General features: G+C 39.4%; 1 protein-coding gene across 3 annotated transcripts in view; it reads left to right on the plus strand.

The window, feature by feature from the left end:
- Positions 1–6,603: 6,603 nt before the first annotated feature.
- Positions 6,604–17,637, plus strand: part of PPP1R13B (protein phosphatase 1 regulatory subunit 13B) — a 71,023-nt gene continuing 59,989 nt past the window's right edge. For 2 of the 3 annotated variants that reach the window (XM_030482585.1, XM_030482587.1), the window contains exon 1: positions 6,608–6,889. In XM_030482585.1, coding sequence (XP_030338445.1) covers positions 6,881–6,889 — 9 coding nt within the window. In that variant the 5' untranslated portion in view covers positions 6,608–6,880. Of the gene's footprint in view, positions 6,890–17,637 lie in introns of all 3 variants that reach the window. The other variant, XM_030482586.1, reaches the window with a different exon arrangement.

Below are 17,637 nucleotides of genomic sequence, written 5' to 3' on the forward strand. Positions count from 1 at the left end.
TCCTATATAAAAATGCATGATTAAAAAAGTACCTGTGACAGAAGACCCTGATTCACAATAAATGGTGTACACCTGTATAGAAGCCAGCCATGCTCTATCCGTTTTTGGTAATCGTAAAGCCCCAAAAGTGATCACTTAAGGTGTTGGGGTTTTTTTCATATATTATGTGTGAGATATATATAGCACAGAAATGTTTCCCATAGAGGTGTATCTTAAATCATAACCATTTCCTGTTTCACAACTGTAATGATGTTTTATTTAAACACATTCAATACTCTTATTGTAATTTTTGAGGAAACTTATCTTGTGTATTCTGATATCTGAGACCTGATGAGTACAGATAAATTCAGCAAATTGGTCTAGTGGAAGGTGTCCCTGCCCATGGCAGGGGGGTTGGAACTAGATGATCTGTCTCTGAGGTCCCTTCCAACCCAAGCCATTCTATGATTCTATAATAGACACACAGAACAAGGTAAATGATGTTGTTTCCAGTATTGTAGTCTTAATAACACAGTTTTAAATACTAAGTATAAACAGATAATTTTTTAAAAAACACATTTAATTGGTTTATAATTTTTTTCTCCTACTACATGTGAGTATTCTTCCCACTTAGAGACATGTTTTTCTCTTCAGGCCTCTTCTGCACATCACTTTTTCTCAGTAATTGCTGAAAAACATTTTCCAGTATATCCCAGGTTTCAGAATTCAGCAGAGGATTTTCCTAATCTCCCCTTCCAAGATGGAATCCTTCAAGTTCACCCATTGGCAGCTACGACAGCAGGAAGCATAAGCTCCATTACGTTGTATCCTCTGCATGTTTTTTCTTAGTAGATTTACTTACCTCAAGTAAGCTAACCAAGAAAAAGACATATTCTAGAAGAAGATACACATTTCCAATTAGGAATTACTGGGTTTGAATATGGAAATAATACAAATCTGCATCTGATCCAGCAGTAAACATAAGAAAGCAGACTGTTTTCAATTATAGTAAGTAGAGTAGTTGCTCATTTTAAACAAGGAAGTGATGATTAATAGAAAAGTTGAAGATTAGTTGCCTACCATTTTTGCAGTGTGGGGTAAAAACTAATCATGCATCACACAATTCTGCACTAGGCCTTTAGCTGAGAGAAGAAATACTTGAAATCAGTTCAGACAGAAGTTGTTAAAAACACTTGAGTACTCGACTCACTGAATCATGGCTGAGATACCAGAGAACAATTTTAGATTTATAGTAACAAATTAAATGGCTGGACTCAATCTTAAATATGACCCATCCTTTTTCCCCTCAAACTTCAGCCAAGTGGTACACCCAAAATGAAGTGGCCTATAAAAAATGAGTAAAGAGTGAAGGATTGACTTGTTACTCAGTCCCTTCACTAATTACTGTTTCAACTAATAACCCATCATCTAGTCATGTTTCAGTATGCCCCCCACTCATGGGCATACTTAAAATTTACAAAAAGCTATTTTTTGTAAAGAAACATCTTGACATCCAAAATAGTTACAAGCCTAAAGGTACAAGCAGAGACAACCGCTCCCAGGACATTTAAATTTTTGTTTTCTCCACCCCTTTGTATATAGTTAATGGTTTCATCATTATAAATTACAGAGGAGCAGAACAAGACTTTTCCGTCTGTAAAAGCGATGGCATGTAATCTGTCTTACACAGAGATTTCTTCTGTAGCTACAACATAAAAAATTAACAATACCTATTACTGTAATTACTTTGTGAGAGAGTATAGCAATACATTTCTCAATGAGGCCACAGCACTCTCCACTACGTACGTGTGCTCTTTTTCATCATGTGTATTGGATTAAGCATACAATTTATGTTATTGTTTAAAGAAAGTACATCTCTAATCCACCAAATGCAGGGCTGAAACACATGACATATCAGACACCGAAATCCCCAGGAAGTGCATGCAGCTATGCTATACACAGATCATATGGCTTCGCTCCTGCTTTAATTGTTACACTCCTTTGCAGAATGATGCACTGAGTGGATAGTGCTATGGCAACTTTAGAACATTAGTCATCTAGTCCAACACACTTTACTTTAGAATATTACAAGGTAGTGATGAAAAAGTATCTTTCTCCTGTTCACGTGTCTTAAGTACCGTATACAAAACAGACATCAAAGTGTTTCCTTTAGATTATTATTTATAGTTTATCTCTGAACAGGTTTGGTGGGGTTTAAAATGCATATGAATCATTGGCTGTATATGAATCCAAACACAGCAGTATATGACTATTGTTCAATATGAATTCCTTATTGTTGCAGCCTTGGGAAGTCAGCTTTATGCTGGAATTAGAGGTTACTTAAGGTCACAGTAACAAATTAAAATACCTTGACTTTATTAAATATACACAGTTACTTTACACAGTATTTTGCTAAAGATTTTTAAGCTACTTGCTCTGAAATTCTGGAAATACTTCATCTTTTTGTTTGTATCATTTATCACATAGCACTGCACCTGCATGTTTGCCTGGCAAGTAAGAAGTACTTCTGTGACTCCACTTCTAAAATTGCTTAGCTACTCATGACCAGTTCTTCCTGCATTACAGCCAATACAAAATGTAATTTTTGAAAGGAGAGTTGTATTCTGTAATAAAGGAATCCCCTCATTCATTTAGAAAGGATACATGATTTTTTTTTAATACACATACACAAAGCTCCCTACACTCCTACCTTTACTCCCTTTTTAGAGATTTTATCCTGCCAGTTGTGAGGAAACCCATCCTAACTGTAGCCATCCAAAAGCCTGCTCTCTAATCTGACCTAGTCATCCAGGCTCCATCTTAAATCAATAGAGATAGGCACCTTCAAAGACCAAGAGATTCAGATAGTGGGATGAGTATCTTAGCAAGGAATGAATTGCCTGCAGAATTGCCTCTTTCCCTCCCCATCTCAATTTATCTATAGAAGAAGCCTAGGTGATTGAGACTACGCACTTAACTTCCTAGATTACTAAACTCGGGTAAGATGGATCCCACCCTAAATGTTTGACTTCTGAGACTGTTTCTGGCTATAAATAGGAGTACCTGTTATGTAAAGTAATACCACATGAAAAGAAAAAGTGTTACATGAATTAAAAATAAATACTTATTTTCCTGTGACACCTATAAAGCCTGAAAACATTTTCCTATGCTCTAGAAAAGCATCTTAAGTTAATGAAAAACCGAAGAAAACTTGTATCTGACAAGGTAGGAAAGCTCATTTTCCTCCTTTCGTCTATGCATTAAAAGGAAGTAGGAGAGATTCAGACCTGGTGGTTTTAAAAACTTTAAAAAACATTTTTACATTTGCAAATCTTGCTAGAAGATACTTAAAAGACAAAAGTATGAACTGGAACTTCATAAGGAGTGCTCCTGAAAATCTCATTACTCTCCTACCTGTATCTTTAGGAATCTCTACTTTTCCTAAGAAGAACATTGTGCATGATCAAATATGAGGCCTGCCAATTTATTAAGTGCAGTTAATATCCCTTTTCAAAACATTCTGATAATTTTCCTCTATGTACTCATAAGTTTCAAGTAATTTAACAAAACACTAAAATGATAGTTTATACATTTCAATAAAATTTCAATTTCTAGCTGAACACAAGCTCAGCACAAATGTCAGTAACGAACCATACCATAACTAATAAACAGCAACTCTTCATTTTTTGATGTTGTAAATTGAATAAATCTCAAGCTACAGTGGCTTCAATTTCTAAAGTTAAATAGTATTACTCGAGATTTTTTTTAAGAACAAGAGGAGTGTAAGAAGTATTTGCATAACATGTTTTAATACTTACACCAACAAATAAGCACAAACCCTTTCCTTTAGAAAAAGGCCAGCAAAATTAGAACACTTCTTACGAAAGCAACGTATTTGGAAGCAAGTAATTTGGGTTCTTTCTTTGAATCTGGCTTTATCTGCTTCTATAGCCACATTCTCTTACCTTATCTTCTTCGGCATTCTCCAAATCATGGCTCCTTTCACACAGCCTTGCTTATCTAAGACAGGCAACTAACTTGCAGGTATCACTGGCTCCTTTGGTCAAGCAAGATAATTTCTACAAAGCTGGACCAGTCATTTTGTTTGGAAATGCATGGTCAATGGGGGAAAAGCTTCTACATTATTAAAAGCAACCATTTTCCTGTCCACAGTAAACAAAATCTGTGTAGTTATAAGTCGGAATCAGAAGATTTGATAATGACTACTCTAATCCTTGACTGCTGAAAGAGTGATTTCCAAAAAGATTATTCTGTGGGAGAGGAGGTGTTAGTTAATTTACCATACTGCAGTGAAAGTTTTAAGTCGTATGCTTTGTAAGTATTGGTTAATTTTATTTTTCTTCCCTCATTTCTGTGGGAAAATGGGGATGGGAGGGGATAAGGCAAGTGTTGTTTTTTTTTTACCAAGGGAAGCAGAAATAGGAGTAAGAACAGACTTGAATGTAAAATATGTAGTCTACCTTTTTTGAAGAAGTTTCCTCTTAGTCCACGGTATCCTGTCTGTCTGGTTGCTGCATTGGCTGAACCTGCCTCTGCCAAAAGTGATGCAAGGTTGACAAACTTTTATACTGGAGGCCATTATTCCAACAGAGGTATTGCGTGGAGGAGTGCCTTCCTTCCCAGTAGCAACTGTCTACACCATATTCTCCCACTTTTCTTTTTGCCACTGTTCCTGCTGATGCACTGTAAAAGTAATAGTGGGGTAATATTTATAGTATTTTAGGTTTTATTATCAATCACTGAAAACAGGGAGAAGTCAGCTATAAAGCTATAATGCAAAGACATTACAGACCATCATTTAAGAATCATGGCAAAAAATCTAATCTGGGTAATGAGAAAGACTAGTTTTAAAAGAACAAGTATGACAAAAGATGCACAATTCCCTTGTTAAAATTAGAATTTTAGGATTTAGAATTTGTTAGAATTACTACAAATAGTAAGAGGACAAGTAAATTTCACTGCTGTTTTGTTCACTGAAGTTCAGTATAATTTTGATTAAGAAAAATTCCTTTTTTCTTTAAGATATATAACTACAAGTCCATTATAGCCTGTTTCATTTCAGGTCAGCCTAGCAGCAGGGTTAATACTATTATCCTGAGTAGACCTTGGAGTTCTCTATTGGGTCTAAAGTATCATAGTCTTACCTATTTCCAGAGTTGTGTGCATGAGGTAGAATCACAGTTTACAGGAAACCGAGTATAATGATAGTGTTACTGTCAGTGAGCAGCACTCCCTGTGCTTGTAGTACTTGCAAAATAATTTCAAACTGACAAAGTATTATCTTGTGATGCAAGTAGATTTTTCGCATAGGACCAATTTACCCAAACCAGCAGAAGCTTTGACCTATTGTAAAGCTGACACTGGAGCCTGCAAATACACTGACAAGGACATGCAATGAAATCTTGGGCATGTATATATTATTTTAAGATAATTCGCACATTTAACTGTTATAGAATCTTACATCAGTAGGTTACATTTAACATAGGAGCTTGTATTTGGGATTAATATGCTACTACCACTTACCCTGGAAGACTTAAACTGTATCTAAGCTCCTCTCAAAAATTTCCCAAGTTACTTTCTTTTTTCACTCCTAGCTGAGATCTGTCAGTGTTCTACAAATAAAATAACAAAGACTGGAAACCAGCCACTTACAGAAAGAGTTGAAGCACTGGGTATGTCCATGTATTCTGTAGATTCAGATTTAAGACTCATAGCAATATGAAATTTGTCTACATTGCATGTGGTGCAGTACTAACATATGGTGATGTTTTGACTTAAGAGTTGAGCTTCACTTCTCCCAAGCTGTTAACTTTCATCTTGGTGGTGTAGCTCTACAGAATGAGACACCAGAAACCGAGGGGACTAAACCTCACTTTTAAACACAAGACCGAATCTCATGGGAGCCCGACATCAGGGTCGGGCCAGAAACACCTTCCCTCCTGCTGCAGAGGTGGGGGCTGTCCACCGGGCAGGTTTCACAAGTAAGGCACAGGTGAAAGGACGGTGCAGTGAGGGAGGCGCTAGGCATGACGTTATTCTCGCCAGGGGACAGCGATGCACCGAGATGCGTTTAGACACACCACGACAAGCTGTGGGAAGAGGGCAGGGCCTCCCTGCGGCCCACCCGCTTCCCGCGGGAGGCTGGCTGCGCCGCGTTCCCCCAGCCCGCTCCACGCACGCCCGGCGGATCGCGCCGCGCTCCTCCGTCTCCCAGCGCGCAGCGATAGAGCCCGGCCGAGCCGCTCCGTCGCCACCACATTCCCCGCATTCCAGGGGCAGAAAGCGCCCAGGGCCGCGGCCGCTACCGCTTCCTCCACTGCCGCGACCCGCGGGCAATCGGCCCGGGCAGCCCGCCCAGAGGAGGCGGTGCCTGCCGGAGGCCAGGCTTGGGTGGGGGGTGGTGGGAACGACCGGGACCGGAACGGAACCGCGGGGAGAACTGGCGTGAGGGGGTCCCGGCTCCTCACAGTGCCGCGGTCACGTGCAGCGCCAACGCGCGCACCCGCCCCACGAGGGCCGTGCGCGCGCCTCCCACCGCCCCGCCCCCGGCTCTCCCCGCCTCGGCCAATGGTGCCGCGGCGGCGGTTAACCCCTGGCGGGGCGGCGCGGGCGGAGCGGAGCGGAGCAGGAAGCGCCGAGGGAAGGAGGCAGGAGGCCACCGCGCCGAGAGGAGGAGGAAGGGGGTTGGGAGCCCGGCCGTCGCCGCCGCCTTCGCCTCTTCCTTCCGCCCGCCCGCTGTGGCGAGCGAGGCGCGCGGGAGGCACCTGTCACAGCCGCCAGGGCGAGCGCGGCGTCCTCCACGGTGAGAGGCGGCGGCAGAAAAGGCCCGGCACGGCACGGCGGCAGCCTCGGCGAGGCTGGCTGGAGGGCGGCTGTGGAGATGATGCCGGTGAGTGGGAAGGGGTTGAGTTCGCGTCGTTGCCTTCCCGGCCTGGCGCCGCTCTGCCGGGTAATGGGACGGCTTGCCTTTTCCTGTGGGGCCGGCGGCGGCGGCGGATGGAGTGCGCGGCGCCGCCGTCATCCCTGCCTGTGCTCCGGCCAGCACGGCCAGAGCGCGACGGTGCCGCGGAGGCGCCGTCAGGTTCCCCGGCGGGGGTGGGGCCGCCGGTCACCGCCGTCCCTGGCTTCTGGGGGGACACGACCTGCTCCCGCTCCTCCCCTCAGCGAGGGGCTGCCGCTCCCCTCCGTCGGCTGAGCAGCTCTCGGAGTCATACCGGCTGTGACAGGTCGAGGGCCGCGTTCCCCCGGGCTGTGCCCTCGCGTCTGCCCGAGAGGGCTCCTTGCCTCCCGCGGCGCCCTCTTGGCCCGCGGCAGTTTCGGCGGGGGGCGCGGGCCGGCGGGGCGACCGGCTGCTGGCCGCCGAGGCCCCACGTGAGGCGCGGGCGGGTTTTCTGTGTTTGTGTGAGTGGGTGTGCGGGGGGGGCATGTTTGTTTGTTTTGGTTTTTTCCTTACAAGCATTGATTCTTCGCCGCCCGGGTGTGGGGAAGGGTTAACCGGTCCCGGGGCAGGCGGCCCGGGCCCTTAGGCCGGTTGTCAGCCGGGTGCAGGCGGCAGCTTCATGTCAGCCTCGGCACCTCTGAAGGGAAGGCGGTCTCCCTCCTCGGTTTCTGCCGCCTCTTTTGTGAAACCGTCGCTTGTTTACCGAAGATAAACCCTTTCATTTTCCCGCAAACAACCTTGGCTGTCTTCTGTGACAGAATGTCTCTCCGTTTCCCTCCCCTCTCTTTCCCTCCCCCTTTCGCTGTGGGCTGATGCAGTGGTCGGAAGAGAGTTGTTCTTGATGACTGTTCGTTTTATGACAGGATCCTCTGAGGCTGAGTAATAAACAATTACATTCCTTTTGTTGATTTCTTTCAAACTCTATTTGGTCTCAGATGTGGGTTTATGAGGTGCTCCATATAAAGGAGTATCTCCCAGGTTTTCTCTAATTCCAATAGAAATGAGCTTTTTATTTACAGTTCCTCTGCAGTGTTTGCAGCTGAAGCACTGCAGCAGAATGCTTCTCAGTGAGAATAGTAAAGACGTCTTTTACAAAATTTTATCACTCTAACTTGGTTTCATGACTGAGAGGAGGAAATAAATAGCTCAAACTAGATGTAAAATTTTAGATCGAAGAGTACAGGTAGTGTTAAAAAAACGGGTATATGACAAGCTTTTTAACATGATGTGCTCTTTAACTTCCAACTGCTAGGTACCAAAATATTCTATTGATACTGTAGAGGAATTTCAGTGCACTAGACATACTAGAAACCAGCAATAAAGTTCATTGAATGACAAACTTATTTCATAGACGTATGGATCTTAGCTTGTAAAAACAAAACCAAGGTGGCTGTCAGCTTTTGCAGCTTCCATCGTAACTTGGCTTTAGATTCATAAAATTCTCATTGAAAGACTAGCATGTCAGTGATACGCTAAGTCAGAACAAATGTATTCACTTCCCATTACTAACCCACGTGTGGGTTTCAGGCTGATGTCATAACTTCTGTAGTGCAGTGATTGACTTTTTAGAAAAAGACTTCCTTTACCTGTTTGTTTCTGCCAGTCTCTTGTTACCTTCATGGTTGTTTAAATGTAGCAGTTGTTTGTGCTTATAAAATTCAGACTTTTTATGATGTTTTTGAAACACACTTCAAAGCATTTTTAGTAGCGATGGTTGAATTTTAATAAAAACAAATTACCTTGCTATGATGGTAGTAATGCAGATTAGAGCTTACTGAGTCCGAATCCTGAAATAATAATTTTTTTACTTCTCCGAAGAGCTTTCAGGTGCTGTTCTGGACAACTGATCATAAGGTAGTCAGGAATATGTATATTTAAATGGACACTGTGAGAGTGCCTTTAGTCTTCCAGGTTCTCAGCTATTTTATTCCTGGACTGCAAGGATGAAAAAAACAACCCCATTTACTGGAATAATCAACATACAATACCAAAATGATGTGAACATATGGCTGTAGAACTGGACCAAATGTTTTGGTTTTCTTTACTTGAGATTTTGTATTCTGAAAATGGAAATGCTAGTGATCTAACTTATGTGATGGAATTCCTTGAATTCACATTCCTAGAAGCTTTTTTTCTTCCCTGATCCTTTTTAAAAAAAATGCAATTACTAAAAGCATGTAATAGCAAGAGGAGAGACTTCAGTACTACTAGCCTTGAACACTGTAACAAGTGGATATTGCTGCAGTTTTGTGTCAGCAAATTAGAATGAAATGCTATCAAACTTTTCTAGTTTCTTATGACTTGTATTTATCAGATTTGAAGTAATTGAGGACATTTTTTGATTTTTTTTTTTTCTTTCACTCTGTACAACCATTTTTAATAATGAAGTCTTATCTAAAGCTTAGAAAATGGAATTACCTGTTTCCTCTTTCCCTGTGTTTTGTCAGTGGTGACTTTTGTTCCCAACCCTTGCAGGAACATAGTTACTTCTGAGAGGTTTTTATCAGTTACGATTTCTTTTGTGACCAGGATACCTCCCTCTCTGTTCCTTGGCGGCCTTTCCATATTAGTTCATGTTGCTTACTCTACTTTGGTTTTGAAAAATATAAAAATAACTGTATTCTTGGTCTTGAAGACAGTTGGGCTTCAAGAAGCAATAATGATGTGGACTGCACTTTTCTCACTTATTGTTTTTTTGCTTTGCTGACAAGGCACATCCGTCATAAACTCTTTCATTGCCTTCAGGACATAAGGATTATGTGTGTGAGGAGCTTATGATGCCACACTGAATATCAGCACTACAAAGGAACTTACTGAAAGAGTTGCTCTAAGTATGCCTTGAATACAGTGATTTTTTTTTTTTGACTGGAAAAAAAGGTTAATATTTATTGCTGCCATAGAATAAAACATGCAAACCCAGAACTATGTGATATCCTTTCAAACAGGAAATCGTCTGGGTTAAAATAGCCACAGTTGTATTTTGTTTGCAAAAATAGCTCCTCTTTCAGCCACATAATCTATAACCTGTTTGGAGAAGTCTAATTATCTCCTCCTCCATTCTCCCACACTCCCTCCCCCCCTTTTTTTTTCCTTCTGCCCCAGTTGGATTTCTTTGGTGGGACTTCAGATTTGGTTTATGAAAAATTATTGGATTTTTTTTTCTTTTTTCCCCTTAAAGAAGGCAATTAATGCCTTTTCTTGGATGGTAGTTCTGAAATTGCCTCTGCTGACAAATAGGAAAAGTCACTTACGAGGAGCACTGTTTTCCTACTTAAGAAGAGATACCGTGGAAGAAAGAACTGCTACAGTTGAGAAGCATATAACGCTTCCTATTATATACCTAAATTTGGGATATCATTCTTTTACAGCATATGTGAGGTAACATGCCATGCCAAAGGCATAGAACTGTGTAGAGTGTAGTCTGTACACCATCAGTAAAGTGATGAGAGGTGATGGTGGATGCTGTGTGAGAACTTGTGATGGACTGAATCTCTTAGGAGGAATAGTTAGTATTGCATATCGCTGCAGAGCTTTTCTGGTTTTGCGATGGGAGAAACATGTATCGGTGAGGTTGCAGCCAGCATTCATGTTTTTGAAAGCATGTAGGAGTAACCTTATGGGACATCATGCGGGGCTTAGAGTCAAAGACTTGTTGGACATGTCTGGTTTTATGTGTATGGTCGGGTAGTTGTGTTTGTTGTTTTAATAGAAGTGAGAGTGAAAAGCTTAGAGTCTTTTTTTTGTCTAGTTAATTTTGTGTGACACTGCAACTCTTCTCCAAAGATGACCATGACTGATGCGTATTTTATATTAGACTAGACAATTACAAGTGGATCTTGAGTATTACAGTGTGCAGTAGTATCTTAATTGCTACATAGGTTCCTGACTTATGAAGGCAGATAACATGACTGATAAAATACAAAGCAAAGATGGGTATCAGGTAGTTATTTTTGAATTAACCTATCTTCCAGATGAATTAAGAAAAAGGGGTTTTTTGTTTTGGTTTTCTGTTGTTGTTTGGATGTTGGGTTTTTTTGGTTTTGTTTTTTTAAATGAGTACACACTTTTCATGTATTCAGTCCCAAACCTTTCCCAAAAAGTCCAAAGTGGGAATTGCTTATTCCTGATTAAAACTCAAAATATTTTCAAATCAGTGTACGCCGTTCTCTTCCCTACAATATGTTGTAAAAGTCTAAAGGAAAATGTGTCACTTTAATATTAGGAATTTTCAGTGATGTTGAAATAAAATATATTGCAATTAATTCAGAGCTCTGCAGTTATCTGATATCATCTCTGTTTGCTGAAAAAATGTGAACTGAGTGTGGAGAATAATTTGCAAGTTTATCAGCCATTATTAAAGGAGTTATTTATTGCTACAAAGCTTAAAGGCCATTTAGTGTTTTTTTGGATCATGTCATTGTTTTTTTTAGGATGACAGAATATGACCTATTCTGTGGTAAAAATAAGTTCATAATCATCTCCATGTCAACAAAAAGTACTACTCGTAAGCTATTCTGATAATAGAATATTTAAATATGTTTAGTAGATACCTATGGATTGTAATGAAACATACGAGAAAATTTTGAGGGAAAGGATACTCTTTATTAGTTTCTCTTCATCTATTAACATAGATGAGATTGTTGCTCTTTGCAGACTTTAGAGAGAATAGGTATTTATTTGACAACAAAGTTCCATTCCACCAGATTGAATTACGTTAATCTAACAAATCCAAGTTTAATGTGAAATATATTATTAAGAAAACTCATGTAGATGATTCTTTTAGTTATATTAAGATCACATACAGCTGTGGAAGAGCCCTGTTATGTTAACAGTTGTCCATATGTAGAATAAACAAGGTTCCTTTTTTTAAAGAATTTGCTGTCTATTGTTCAGTGCTAAAATCAAACCTCACATTTAGTTTTAAACATTTAGGGATTTTCAGAGCTTTTTTTTTTTTTTGTCCCTATAAGCTGGAGGCATCTTCCAAAAAGCAAAAAAAAAATGATGAGAATGGAGGTTTGAAGAGGCAAACAAATTATTGCCTAATTGGGGGAGGTGGAGGGAAGATGTCTTGCTCCCTTTCCATCATGACTCACTGCTAAAATTTACAAGTCTTATGTGTTTGACTAAATTAAAAGCTTAGTATTAACATACATTAATTACTAGCACAGGATAGCTCAAAATACTTCAACTCTAAGTGAACATGCTAGCATGGGATATAGGATATAATTCTTGGGCTTGTGTCACATCCCAGGAAAGTGGGATTTTATTTTTTTTTTTTTTCCTCTTAAATTGAAAAATTGTATTATTAGGTGACTTCAAAGATCTTTAAAATCTTTCTTCACTTATGAACAGATTTTCCATCAGTTTTGAATCCTGTGTCTCACTGATTCTTAAATTATAGTATTTTAAGTAAATAAATAAAAAATATTAATTTTAACACTTCTGATTAGTACATTTTCCCAGTAATTTGGAAATCTGTCATTAGAATCAATTAAGCTTGGAAGCATGTAATAATCTCTAATGTATTAGATGATATGTCCATGGAATGTGCTCAATGTTTGGAGCTTCTGAAAGCATTTTTTTTTATGACAGACAGTAATAGACTTGTATTGTGCAATAATAGACACCATCCTTCAGAAGTAGATTAGTGTGTCAGAAGCAACAATGCTACTGGGAGGACAGAGCCTGAATTTTATAATAACTCAAAGGACAAGCAAAAATATGATCTGCTTAATGGAAGAAAAGAATTGTTTTGAACATCAATTTTCATCCACTTTACATAGGTTTTAGGTCACTCTGTTAGTTTTCTTAAATCTTGCTTAGAAGCAAGTACGTGTAATCTTGCTTGTGTAGGGGAGTGTGGGTTTATCATTGTGGTGCAGTAGGATGTTGGAGGAACTGAATTCCTTTCGGGACTGAGGTTTCACAATAGGGATGAGCTGGGTTAACCATTTCCTGTGGCCAGGGGAAGAGGCTGTTTCCTCTTCCTTGCTGCTTATTCCCACCATTTGCTTTGAATGGGTTGCACCGCTTGTCTCAGTACACTGATCCAGGTCACTAAAAATGTAAAAAATAGTTGTATCCAAAGAATGATGATGATATATATGTACACACACACACACACATACCTGCATATGTTGCCAGGCTAGTGCATTAAATCAGATTACATTGTGACTATTGTTTTGTCTGTGTTGGTATAGGAGGGAGTGGACTTCTTGGCTGAGATTGATAATGAAGAAGGGGATAAGGAAGTGAAAACTCTCCCTTTCAGTATTTTTGTTTATTCAGTTTAGTTTATTGTGTAGCTGTACCCCAGGCAACATATTTTGAATTTTGTTTTCTGGCTGTTTAGCCGGCGAGTAGAGCAGTGTAATGAAACTAAAGATTTCTGCAGTGCAGTAACATTGTTGCTTCAAGGATAAGTTATGGTTTCATCAGTTTTCACATCTTTATTGGGTATCCAGTAACACTTTAGATTTTGCCTGAAACAGGAGGAAGTAAGGGATATTGGGGTTTTTGGTAAAATGTGTGGTCTGTGTGGAAATCTTGAGAAACAAATATAAAGTTGGGACCAAAAAAAGAGGAAAACCAATAAAACTTAGGTGGCAGTTGCTAGTCTGCATTATTACCCCCCCACACTTTGCAATATTGCATTCCTTCTGATTTCTGCCCATTATTTCTTTACGCTCTTCATAGTGTAATTTAGCCTAGCTCTTCATTAGTGAAAGTACAATTAAGATTTTTTTTTTTTTTTTTTTTAGTTTCCATCTCATTGCTTTGCTTAGCAGCAGAATTCTATTTATGTGTGAGGAAACTGTAGCTATAAAACTATTTTATTTAAGGAATTCCAACTTCAGCAGGAAGCAATTTATTCTAAACTTGCATACGTTGCAGACACTGTATTTAACATATGTATCCTTATGTCTACTTTAGGTTCGACAAAAGGATTTCAGCTTTCACATGACTAAACTACTGTTTATAAATTGAGAATGTGGGAAACTGAGGCTTCAGTTCTGTGTAGGTGAAATTGATATAACTGCAGGGGCTGCTGTAGTCCTGCTGCCCTGCTGCCCTCTCTTTTGTGTTAGCTCTGGTAGATATCTGATTCTGTACTGAGCTGTTTCAGTTTGCGAACTCAGCAGGAAGTTGTTTGCCTTTTTTTTTTTTTTCTCCCCAGGATACTTTTCTGCCAGCTGAGCACACTGAAACCAACTCGGTGCAGGGTCAGATAAGCACTGAAACCAGCACAAGGCGGCACAGAAAAGCATAGATTGCAGGAAGGATGTAAACAGTTTTATCAGTTTAGGCTGTTTGGATTTTTTTTTTTTAGCCTGAAATGACTCCATGGTGAATATGGTGAGGTATATCTGAATGATTTTTGGAATGTAATCCATGTCCCAAGGGGCAAAGGAGAGTAACTAACTTCCCTGCTCTCTCAAACCAAAACAAGAAAACAGGGCCGTGCTCAACGTCTCTGCCAGGCTGATCTCCAAAAATCCCAAATCCCATGGGCTCACTTCATGCACATAAGCACAGTGCATTGACTAGCATCTGAATTAATTCTGTGGTTTACTCTCCTGGGAGCCAATTTTTGATACTTGGAGACCCGCAAACTTCTCTTCTAAAAACCAGAATGTATGTGTCCAGACCTGCTAAGTTGAATAACTGAGAATTGTCGAGAGTTATAGCATTAGATGAACAAAGCAGTAGGCAGGGCCCCATTATTAATATTTGGAGAAAAGTATTGCCTGTGCTGCTCTCTGATGTTTAAAGGGAAAGAAAGAGGGCGGTTTGAGACTAGCAAAGTTTACCATAGCCATTAAGTACAGGCTTACCTGCATATAATTTTTTTTTAATTTGTCAAATAAGATGGCTTAGGTCTTAGTTTACAATAGGAAATACAATTTAAGTTGAGGAGACATAGTTTGAGTGCATGTTTGCATCAGAAAATCCTTTTCTAATTCTGTTTCCTAATGCAATTTGTCTAATTTGTGGTTCAAGATGGTGCAGCATTTGTTGGCATTCTTACTCATTCTGAAGGTATGATACTTTCAACATAGTTCAACCTCTTTTTTTGTACTCCCTTTTCCCTCATACTTACTACTTTTTTAAAAACAAAGAAAGAAACAAATGAGGTTTCGGGTTTGTGACTATCTTGTAAAATTTTAACCACTGTGTTGGTCAAAACCTGACCTGAATCTATCCCATCCAGCCAAAGATAAGGGTTTTCAAACTACTTAAATTAAGAACATTGTCATAATGTCTGTAATAAATGTTACTAATATATCAGTCACTTTCTTTGAAAAGATACAGAACAAGGTAAAGATATTTGTACATTGTTACAGTATAATTGATGTCTATAAAATGGCTGGCAGCCTGTTAGCATGTTGTAGAGAGAAGAATATGGTAGCCAGAGCGTATACCATGTGATGATGTGGGCAGCATCAGAAAGTAGTACGTCTAATAAATGATTACTTGACTGAAACTTAAGTTACCCACTGACAGCTTAGCTAACTTGTTATTTGGGCATCTGCGAAAGTATTTGCATCTATGAACTGATAGCTATTTCTTACAAATCCTGTAAGGTAATTTTTATAGTACATGTGTATGGCAGGTGCTTAGCTTTGTCAAATATATACTTAGAAATAGTCAAACAGGTTTCTTAGTGTCAAAGTTGCTATTGAGATATATCATCAGAGAAGTAGTTAGATTTTCCTGCTGTGTATTTAAAATCAGCAAGTTCTTGGAATTAAAATTTGGGATGATTCTGCAGGCTAAAGAATGGGTTAATTACTGTTCAGGCTCCAAACAGTTGGACTGTATGTACACTTTGGGAGGTTATTGAATTCTTGTGTCTTGTAAAAATAAGCTATGAAACTCATCTTTGTGTGCAGCTTCATCTCTGCATGCAGCTCTGAATGTCTCAGCATGCCTGATGCTTAATATCCTTACGTACTGCTTTATTGTCCCACGTTACCTGAATTTTAGCTTGAAGTCTGAGTCATGTACTTCTAATAGTGGGGAAAAAAAATCCGTAGTGGTTGACCTCCTTTGCACTTCTAAGTCATGTCAGGATCCATGCCATTATTTTAAAACCATATCGCATAGACAGTTGTCTGTTCTAGCCCATGTCACTTGGAAACCTTTTCAGTCCTTTTTCTGACTAGCTTCTTGGTGTACAGTGCAGTGCAGCGTGTTTACCGTTTTATTGTCAGTTACCATCACTTCAGCAAGAGCTCGTTGGATATGGGAATATGCTATAAAAATCCAAGCTTTACATTGAAACAAATCAGTTTCAAATCTGTTGCTTTTGCAACACCACCTCACCCCACCTGGGGCCAAATTCCTGAGGGCAGCACTTTAATTTTACTTTTTATTTTAATTTTTTTTTTTTCTGATGGAAAACAAAGGACTATTTGGTTTTTTAGCACTGATAGGAGGTGAAGTGGTGAAGGAAGTTTAAATCAGTTTGAATGCTAAATTATAAACTGCTGTTTACCCCAGTGTGATTTTTTTTTTTTTGAAGTCCAACTCAAATACTTACTGTAGAGTAATTTAATTTATATATCAACTGCTGTGCTTTTCCTCATTTTTAGATAAACATAGAGATCTTCTGAATTTGATTCACTTTCATATTTACCAACCTTTGGTATCCTTTTTATACCTTTTTATAGTTGATTTTTTGTACTTGAGGTACAAAATTATAGTCTAAAAAAAACCACTTTAAGTCACATAAGACACTAAATCAGAGGATTTACTATGCGGTATTTCTAATACAGTATTTTTGCATTTCTGGGTGTGTTATAACATTCACCCTAACAAATCTTTGTGATTTGAGTCTTCAATACATTAGTGAATTACCCCCATGTACTGCTGCTGCCCTTTCCTAGTCATCTGAAGCTACCAAGTACTGCTCAGTTCTTTCTCTGAGTTCTGAAGAACTGAGAAGCCTTGGCATAAAATTACAAGGAAGCATGATCGTGAGTGTGCATGTACTTGCCTGTATGTTTTTCAGAAGTAGGAAGAAGCTTTTGGTCAGCTTTTTCTTATTACCTCACAAATGATATAGAAATTTTTCAAGCAGCGAGGTCTCAATAACCTCTTTTTTTCCAGTGCTCAGGGATGAGAGTGTTCTGATTGTGTCTGAGTTTCTTTATAAACCTTTTGCCTTCCTTTCAGTCATCCTCCTTGTTCTGTTAAGTACTGCAGTTTTCTTGTGAGAAAAGATGTCTTGGAATATGTGAAAGAATGCAAAAGTGTGAGTATTGCCATGTAGCTGTGTATGTTTTTATATGTTAGTGCTTGTAGTCATACTGGAATACATACTTCGATATGCAGGGGACTTAGGGATGCTATTGTGTTTCTATCATTTGGGGAGGCCCCAACCCACCCCTGGAAAAGAGCGTGCTGAGCACAATTTCTTTTTTAAATGTTATATAAATGAATGTATGTATTTGATGTGTTTAAATCCAGTTCTTTTTCACTTTTATTTTCTTTATCCTTTGAATGGAAAAAGGAAACATGCTCAACATGAATCATACTCTCCATAGGTTACTGAGCGTAGTACAGTTATAGTGTAATAGAACATCATTTGCTTTTACCTGAGTAAAAGAGTTTTAAGAAATATGTAAACTCAGTTGTCAGTTTACCAAAGTGGAAGTGATAAGTACACTTAGGTACCTGTCTCATTAAGT

This window comes from Strigops habroptila, chromosome 4 (genome assembly GCF_004027225.2).
Source record: "Strigops habroptila isolate Jane chromosome 4, bStrHab1.2.pri, whole genome shotgun sequence".
NCBI classification, from domain to species: domain Eukaryota; kingdom Metazoa; phylum Chordata; class Aves; order Psittaciformes; family Psittacidae; genus Strigops; species Strigops habroptila.